General features: G+C 42.4%; 1 protein-coding gene across 1 annotated transcript in view; it reads right to left on the bottom strand.

Moving 5' to 3' along the window:
* Nucleotides 1-9,990, bottom strand: part of elp2 (elongator acetyltransferase complex subunit 2) — a gene marked incomplete at both ends in the record, with an annotated part of 119,795 nt that overhangs the window by 9,657 nt on the left and 100,148 nt on the right. Inside the window, one exon of the mRNA XM_084312033.1 lies at nt 4,642-4,791. Coding sequence (XP_084168159.1) covers nt 4,642-4,791 — 150 coding nt within the window. The remainder of the gene's footprint in view (nt 1-4,641; nt 4,792-9,990) is intronic.

Here is a 9,990-nt window from a genome sequence, read left to right as displayed (position 1 = left end):
TTATTTACCTACCTCAGTGATGAGCAATACAATCATCAAATTTGCTGACGACACAGTGGTGGTGGGCCTGATCTCTGCCAACGACGAGAGGGCCTACCTGGAAGAGGTCAAGGTCCTGGCGGGATGGTGCCAGGAAAACAGCCTCTCCCTGAACGTCAGCAAAACAAAGGAGATGATTGTGGACTTCAGGAGGTCGGGGGTCAAGGACTACAGCCCCCTCAGCATCGACGGGGCACCGGTTGAGAGAGTCAACAGCTTTAAGTACCTCGGAGCCTACATATCCGAGGACTTGACATGGACCACACACATTGACAGTGTTGTGAAGAAGGCACGACAACGCCTCTACTTCCTCAGGCGCCTAAGGAAGTTCCAAGTCAGTCAGAAGATCCTTAAGAACTTCTACTCATGTACAATAGAGAGCATCTTGACCGGCAACATCACCTCCTGGTTTGGGAATAGCACTGCACAAGACCGAAGCAGACTACAAAGAGTGACACGTTCAGCCGAACGCACAATTGGAGGGGGGCTCCCCACCCTCCAGAACATTTACAACAAGCGTTGCAAGGGCAAGGCTAAAAGAATCATTAAAGACTCCAGTCACCCGAACAACTGCCTCTTTGAACTGCTGCAGTCAGGCAAGCGATACCGGAGTCTCAAGGCGCGCACAGAAAGACTCAGAAGAAGCTTCTATCCCCAGGCCATCAGGCTGCTAAACGAACAATGAATGAACACTACACAACAACAACCACCAAACGCACATAGCACACACATCCACACGCACACACTCACTTAAACAAACACACTGTAGCACCCACTCCACACACTTTATAGCACACACCCACTTTAAACAAACACACTGTAGCACCCACTCCCCACACTTTATATTTATTGATGAAGGATTGCACTACAACTCGTACACCTTACTGTAAATTGTACCTAAATTGTACCTCATCCCATTTCTGCTTTGCACTAGATAGTACTGTACATTAGTACACTGCATAGTATTGTATATTATATGGTAACTCAGAACATTGTACATATGTCTATACCGAACACTGTGACCTCATTTTCTTCTTCTAAATTACATGCTATACTATGTTATTTGATACTATCTTGTCTAGCACAGTCTCTGGAGCGTAACAGTAAGAAGCATTTTGTATGAAAGTATTCTGTACTTCTGTATGACAACTATTAAAGAAACTTGAACTTGAAACTCAGTCGTAAAAAAAAATCCAAACTTCAAATAACTACAATTTCGACAGTTTTCGGCTTGTCATTGCTCCGACTGCTTTGTTGTTGAATCAAGTCAAATCCTAGGTAAGCATATATTGTGCGTGTGAACGTTGACATGAACGTTGACATTTTCTGTATCTCACTTGATTCGATACTCGGTAGTACCGGCGTGTTTCGGTTCGGTACCTCAAAAGTACCGAATTCGGTACCCATCCCTACCAGTAACGGCATTAGTATTGAACGCTAAAAACGCTGATCAGCTGGATCGGTATGAAAACCTTGCACAATCAAGCCAGAATTTACGCCAGATGATCCTTACCTTTGATCGGGAGTATTCCAAAAATAATATTCCAATTGTTTGATCGCCATCTGGTACATCCAATGTCGACTTGGTCCACGGCATAACCAACCACAGCATGTGCATCGGATGTCCCGTAGACGTTTGGATGCGACCGATTGAACCTCTAGCCTTGCCGTCTACTGAAAATCTGTGCCCGGAGACATTTGCAGTGTAACACAGGGTCTGGAAGCGTTTTCCTTAATGCCAAGCAAGCAGTGCAAAAATGCTTCCGCATTCGTCACCGCACGCCAGTGCGGTAAAGCGCCCTTCTTTTCAGGCCCCGCTTAGACAAATGCTACCGTGCGTGCACCGGCGGCGGCGTGCTCGCTCAGGTGCGTGCGTGCGCCGGCGTGCTCGCGCGAGGTGCCCGCGCATGCGCATGAGATCCCGCCTTGGTTCGACACGAGCGGAGCTCAATATATATAAGTCACCGCCCCTTATTCAGTATCTAGAAATAGCTCAATTGGCAAGGCCACATGGCTGTGGATCCTATGGCTCGTTTGCTGGCGAGTTCGAATCCCATCGAAAATATTTTTTAACGTGATTTTTTTTTAACGTGTATTCTTTCGCCGGTTAAGGTTAGGCATGGTTAAGGTTAAGGTTAAGGTTAGGCATTGTTTCGGAGTTGGTTAAGGTTAGAACGGTTAAGTTTAGGCGCTGTTAAGGAGCTGGTTAAGGTTAGAGTTTGTCAAAGAGAATGGCAATATAATTTCTATGGTTAAGGTTAGGCATGGTTAAGGTTAAGGTTAAGGTTAGGCATTGTTTCGGAGTTGGTTAAGGTTAGAACGGTTAAGTTTAGGCGCTGTTAAGGAGCTGGTTAAGGTTAGAGTTTGTCAAAGAGAATGGCAATAGACAGCCTATTTCCGCGCGACCTGGGCGCTGGGCGGCGGAAAATGAAAGGCGCATTACTGCACGCCACTACGGTAAATTTTTGCACTGCTTGCTTGGCATAAAGCTACACGCGGTCTGGAACAGGGTTTACTGCAGCTCGATACCGCCACCTGGGAAAATCTGGCCGGTACTGCACCTTCGGACTCCCAACATGCCTTTTCCAGACAAAATACAGCTCTGTGACAGTGAATCGGATATTAATACCGAGAAAAAAAAGAAAAGCGAACCAAAAACGTAATATTACGTGGCTGGCACCCAACGGTTGTCGGGCAAATACGTAATATTACGTGGATGGCCCCCATTGAGTTAAGAGAAGGACCATTTCCCAGTTTCACACTTGCATACACCCTCTCACACACAATATAAAAGCCCTTTCATCTTCATACTCGCACCTAGACACATGCATCTGTTTGCATACACATGCGCGCGCACACACACACACACACACACACACAATCATATACATACTTTCACCCCCCCCCCTACTCCTCCCCTGTTAATTTTTTTGTACATAGGCTGTGCATGTGTTTATTTGTTTATGTGTATGATTCTTAACACTTTGATTGCCTAAGGCTAAATTCATGATATACCATCCCTTGCCAGCTCTATTTGTCTATGGAGAAGTTCCCCTTCTTTGCAGGGCTATAACTTTTTAAATTCTATTGCTAAATTGCCATTATTAGGGCCCATTCAATGTCCTATATGTATTGTTCAGGGTGTATGAACGTTAAACTTTTTCATTCACATATTCATACTAAAATATGATCTAAAGTACAAGTATGTTTTCATCTCTTTCTGCAGCTTTCTCCAGAACGTGATTTATAGCCCCAAATGCATTATATTGATGATCAAATACAGTTTGATAGCAATCGGCGCGATATAAAAAAATCCAACTGGACGGACTTCTGGAAGTTACTACACGTCATCTGATGTTGACCGGATGGGCGAGGGGGCGTTTATAATTCCGTGGGCAGCGTTATACCATTCATCTAATGTGGGTCATATGTTCATCATAGCAGTTAGCAGTGTGTCTCTCTACCTGTGTGTCTCTCTACCTGTGTGTCACTTTACCTGTGTGTCTCTCTACCTGTGTGTCACTTTACCTGTGTGTCACTTTACCTGTGTGTCTCTCTACCTGTGTGTCACTTTACCTGTGTGTCACTTTGCCTGTGTGTCACTTTACCTGTGTGTCACTTTGCCTGTGTGTCACTTTGCCTGTGTGTCACTTTGCCTGTGTGTCACTTTACCTGTGTGTCTCTCTACCTGTGTGTCTCTCTACCTGTGTGTCACTTTACCTGTGTGTCTCTCTACCTGTGTGTCACTTTACCTGTGTGTCACTTTACCTGTGTGTCTCTCTACCTGTGTGTCACTTTACCTGTGTGTCACTTTACCTGTGTGTCTCTCTACATGTGTGTCACTTTACCTGTGTGTCTCTCTACCTGTGTGTCTCTCTACCTGTGTGTCTCTCTACCTGTGTGTCTCTCTACCCGTGTGGTATCTACCTGTGTGTCTCTCTACCTGTGTGTCTATCTACCTGTGTGTCTCTTTACCTGTGTGTCTCTTTACCTGTGTGTCTCTCTACCTGTGTGTCTCTCTACCTGTGTGTCTCTCTACCTGTGTGTCACTTTACCTGTGTGTCACTTTACCTGTGTGTCTCTCTACCTGTGTGTCTCTCTACCTGTGTGTCTCTCTACCTGTGTGTCTCTCTACCTGTGTGTCTCTCTACCCGTGTGGTATCTACCTGTGTGTCTCTCTACCTGTGTGTCTCTCTACCTGTGTGTCTCTCTACCTGTGTGTCTCTCTACCCGTGTGTCTCTCTACCCGTGTGGTATCTACCTGTGTGTCTCTCTACCTGTGTGTCTCTCTACCTGTGTGGTATCTACCTGTGTGTCTCTCTACCTGTGTGTCTCTCTACCTGTGTGTCTCTCTACCCGTGTGGTATCTACCTGTGTGTCTCTCTACCTGTGTGTCTCTCTACCTGTGTGTCTCTCTACCCGTGTGGTATCTACCTGTGTGTCTCTCTACCCGTGTGGTATCTACCTGTGTGTCTCTCTACCCGTGTGGTATCTACCTGTGTGTCTCTCTACCCGTGTGGTATCTACCCGTGTGGTATCTACCCGTGTGGTATCTACCTGTGTGGTATCTACCCGTGTGGTATCTACCTGTGTGGTATCTACCTGTGTGTGGCCTCTCCTCCTCCAGGGAGTGAACAACCTGCAGGTCTGGTCAGAGCCCACGCTGAGCAGGAACTCTCCCTCAGGGTCCCAGCTCAGGTCCTGGACGGCGTTGAAATGGCCCGATATCACCACCTCCGGGCTCCAGTCCCCCTAGGTGAATAAATAACATGTCTTATGTGATATCTATATGACTAATCACCATGTCTTATGATATCTGTATGACTAATCACCATGTCTTATGATATCTATATGACTAATCACCATGTCTTATGATATCTATATGACTAATCACCATGTCTTATGATATCTATATGACTAATCACCATGTCTTATGATATCTGTATGACTAATCACCATGTATTATGATATCTGTATGACTAATCACCATGTCTTATGATATCTGTATGACTAATCGCCATGTCTTATGATATCTGTATGACTAATCACCATGTATTGTGATATCTGTATGACTAATCACCATGTCTTATGATATCTGTATGACTAATCACCATGTCTTATGATATCTATATGACTAATCACCATGTCTTATGATATCTGCACAACTAATCACCATGTCTTATGATATCTGTATGACTAATCACCATGTCTTATGATATCTGCACAACTAATCACCATGTCTTATGATATCTGTATGAATAATCACCACGTCTTATGATATCTGCACGACTAATCACCATGTCTTATGATATCTGTATGACTAATCACCATGTCTTATGATATCTGCACAACTAATCACCATGTCTTATGATATATATATGAATAATCACCATGTCTTATGATATCTGCACGACTAATCACCATGTCTTATGATATATGTATGAATAATCACCATGTCTTATGATATCTGCACAACTAATCACCATGTCTTATGATATCTGTATGAATAATCACCATGTCTTATGATATCTGCACGAGTAATCACCATGTCTTATGATATCTGTATGACTAATCACCATGTCTTATGATATCTGCACAACTAATCACCATGTCTTATGATATATGTATGAATAATCACCATGTCTTATGATATCTGCACGACTAATCACCATGTCCTATGATATATGTATGAATAATCACCATGTCTTATGATATCTGCACAACTAATCACCATGTCTTATGATATATGTATGAATAATCACCATGTCTTATGATATCTGCATGACTAATCACCACGTCTTATGCTATCTGTATGACTAATCACCATGTCTTATGATATCTGTATGACTAATCACCATGTTGTATGATACCTGTATGACTAATCACCATGTCTTATGATATCTGCACAACTAATCACCATGTCTTATGATACCTGTATGACTAATCACCATGTCTTATGATATCTGCACAACTAATCACCATGTCTTATGATATATGTATGAATAATCACCATGTCTTATGATATCTGCACAACTAATCACCATGTCTTATGATATATGTATGAATAATCACCATGTCTTATGATATCTGCACAACTAATCACCATGTCTTATGATATATGTATGAATAATCACCATGTCTTATGATATCTGCATGACTAATCACCATGTCTTATGATATATGTATGAATAATCACCATGTCTTATGATATCTGCATGACTAATCACCATCCATTATGGTATGTATGACTAATGACCATGTCGTATGATACCTATATGACTAATCACCATGTCTTATATCTGTATGAATAATCACCATGCCTTATGATATAGTATGTATGAATAATCATCATGTCTTATGACAAAAAAATACAAGAGAATACAAGTGCCAAGCAAAATGATTAGGAAATAAAATATGTGTTCAGCTCTATATAAAGATAATTGCTCAAGGCTGTACTAACGGGTGCATGGAAGGTATATCATTAACCCTTTCACTACCAGACTACAGAAGGTTAACCTTTCACTACCACACTACAGACAGTTAACCTTTCACTACCACACTACAGACGGTTAACAATCTGTAGTGTGGTAGTGAAAGGGTTAACCGTATGTAGTGTGGTAGTGAAAGGGTTCATTAGAGCGGACCACAGCAAGTGTGCAAGGTCCACTCTTATGGCTATGGATTTCCCTGTACTCCATCCTAAAGGCCCTCCCATAGTCGAGCAGACTGTACGCGGACTGGACTCAGCGGAGGTCCACTGGACTCTTTGAGCTTTCATAGTCGAGCGGACCTCCGCGGACCAATTTCCTACATGTCACGCGCCAGTTTACACAATTGTCCCCACGCTGTTCAACTTCTGTCATGTCGTTGTCATCCGATGTCAAAATAAAGAGTATGTTATCTCCGTTTCCAATATTTCGATAATAAAACGGGCAGTTTTACGCACTTGAATAACAGGTATATAGGCTTGAGGTGGACAGCACGTGGTGCTGAAATGACAAACACGCATTGCATGAAATAAAAGCACCAGTTTTATTTCAAAATATTGGAAACGGAGATAACATTCTATGTTATCTCCGTTTCCAATATTTCGAAATAAAACTGGCAATTTTACACACTTCATTTAGAAAAGCCATTCAAACATCTCTCTTGGCACGGAGCGAGTGGTCAGAGTAAAATGCAGATCGGCATCACATTAAATGCAGTTCGATGTCAACCAAAACGCCGAGCAGCGTTTTGTGTGACACCAAGTCAGCGGCGCGGACGTCCGTGCATTAGAAAATAGGAGCTTCGCACTTCCACTCTGCTGTGGGTTTGCTGTCCACTGAGATCAAAGCTCAAAGAGTCCGCGCGGACCTCCGCGGAGTCTGCTCTGTGTACAGTCTGCTCGACTATGGGAGGGCCTTAACCCTTTTAGGTCGCGGGGCTTGTTTGGACCCGTGGGCGGAGAACAAAGGGATTTAGAATGACTCATAAATGCTCTGGAAGTCGCGCTTTTCAGAAATCTGTAAAAATAGAAAAATGACAATTTCGAGTGCTTTGAGATTTACTATATATGTCTCCTTACTTGCTAAACATAATACGATTTGTAAATACGTTTAATTCTTGCTAGATGTTATGCTTGTAATTATCTGCGTTTGCCAGAGAACTACAGCGCGTCACGAAACGCACGTCACGCACGCGCACACACACACTAGAGAAGCGTGTGCGCTGTGAATAGGTGTTGGACCCCCGCGCAGAGGTGAGAGGTATCAGAGACTCGCTACCCCCCATCCAAATTCTAAACAACAGATCGGCATCGGCTTTTCATAATATGTATGAAATATCTCTTGCAATAATATCCACGGGACACTGAGCTGCTTCGCAGAATAATGTGGTGTGTGTGTATGTGTGTGTGTGCGCTGAGACGCAGCGTCAAGACGAAACTTGTGTCGAGTCTGCTTCTATGTATGTCTGCTTCTTCTGCTTCGACAGTCCTGTATACCCACGTCGCGCTAAAACATTAACTAAGTATGGCAGAGTGCGTGTGTGTATATGATCAGCCACTGGCTACTGTGTGACGAGTTTGGTGTTTTGGTCACCCGCGCTGTAGTAAACACGGTGTGAAGGAAAGATGACGTCGCCTCTCTCTCTCTCTCTCTCTCTCTCTCTCTGTCTGTCTGTCTGTCTGTCTGTCTGTCTGTCTGTCTGTCTGTCTGTCTGTCTGTCTGTCTGTCTGTCTGTCTGTCTGTCTGTCTGTCTGTCTGTCTGTCTGTCTGTCTGTCTGTCTGTCTGTCTGTCTGTCTCTCTGTCTGTCTGTCTGTCTGTCTGTCTGTCTGAGAACCCAGGTTGCTTTCTAACCTATATATATCTCTCTCCCTCTATCTCTCCCTCTCTCTCTCCCTCTCTCTATCTATATCTCCCTATCTCCCTCTCTTTATCTTTATCTTTATTACGGATCCCCATTAGTCATCACCGCAGCAACAACTAGTCTTCCTGGGGTCCACACACAACAAAAACAGTACATACATACATAACATTATAGTAGCATACATTTAAAAATATATTCCAATATTCCTACATATAAAAATATTAAAATATTTCCAAATAGCATTACAGTACACAAACAGAGTATCAGATCACAGAAAATACAATAAAAGGGATTAAACTCTCAGACAGTCATTTCTTTACAGTGTAAACTACAGTATCTGTGTTTTTCTTTAATGTAAACTAATTTCTTTTTCTCTCAATGCTCTTTTCAAATTATTTTTAAAACTTATCTTACTGGTTATCTGAGTAAGATGTACTGGCAGTTTATTCCAATATGACATGGCTCTATATAACACAGTTTTCTTTGCTGCATTGGTTTTTGGTAGTAGCAGTGTGAACGTTTCCCTACAGGCATGCCTAGTATTATACTTATGTCGATCATGTGTACATGTTAGCTGTGAATACAAACAGATAGGTTCTCTTGAGATATATATATTCCTCATGAACAAGATCAGGCTGCAATCCAGTCTGTCTTCCACCTTCAACCACAACAGCTTGGTATGCATCCCCTCCACACTGTTTCTCATTGAGCAGTTCAGGGCCAGACGGGCCGCTCTGTTCTGAGTGAGCTGGATCTTATTGAGCTCTTGTCTTGAGGCATTAGACCAGACAGCTGGACAGTAGTCAAGGTGAGAAAGAACTAATGACTGTATCACTTGCTTCAATATCAGATCGGCTAGAAAATACCTACACCTTCTGATAATTGAAATACCTCTGCTCATTTTGGCAACCACATTGTTGGTGTGAGTTGACCATGAGAGTGTTCCATCAAGTGTGACACCCAACAGCTTTGCCTCTCTAACTTGCTCAATAGCTGTTCCGTCTAAAGATATACTTAGCTTCACGTCTTTTCTTATAGTATGCTTGGATCCCAATATTAGGCTCTTGGTTTTTGAGATGTTTAACTTCAGCCTGTTTTCAGACACCCAAGTGGACACTAAGTTCAAATCTCTCTCTCCATCTCTCCTCTGTATCTCCCTCTCTGAGACTACTCCCGGTCTGAGACTACTTCTGTGTGTGTGTGTAACCAAATGCATACCTACATGTATGACCTATATCTATCTAATACTTTTGGATATGAGCATTCTTTTCAATAAGTATGGAAGCCTGAACACAGAATGACACCAGTATCACTGACTACCACGGCAAGCCTATAGAAAAGTATTCTATTTAATAATAATAATAATAATAATAATTATTATTATTATTATTATAAATGTCTCTCTCTCTCTTTCTTTCTTTCTTTCTTTCTTTCTTTCTTTCTTTCTTTCTTTCTTTCTTTCTTTCTATCTCTCTCTCTTTCTATTATATTACTATTATATATCTATCTAAATATCTAAACCTCTGTCTATCTAGTGTGTGTATATGCATGGCATCAAATCAAAGTGTGTGTTGCCTGTATTGATCAGTCACACTATACCC

The sequence above is a fragment of the Notolepis coatsorum genome (assembly GCF_963971535.1).
Source record: "Notolepis coatsorum genome assembly, chromosome: 4".
In the NCBI taxonomy this organism is placed as follows: domain Eukaryota; kingdom Metazoa; phylum Chordata; class Actinopteri; order Aulopiformes; family Paralepididae; genus Notolepis; species Notolepis coatsorum.
The sequence above is the reverse complement of the archived record's forward strand: the minus strand, read 5'-3'. Positions and strand labels throughout refer to the sequence as shown.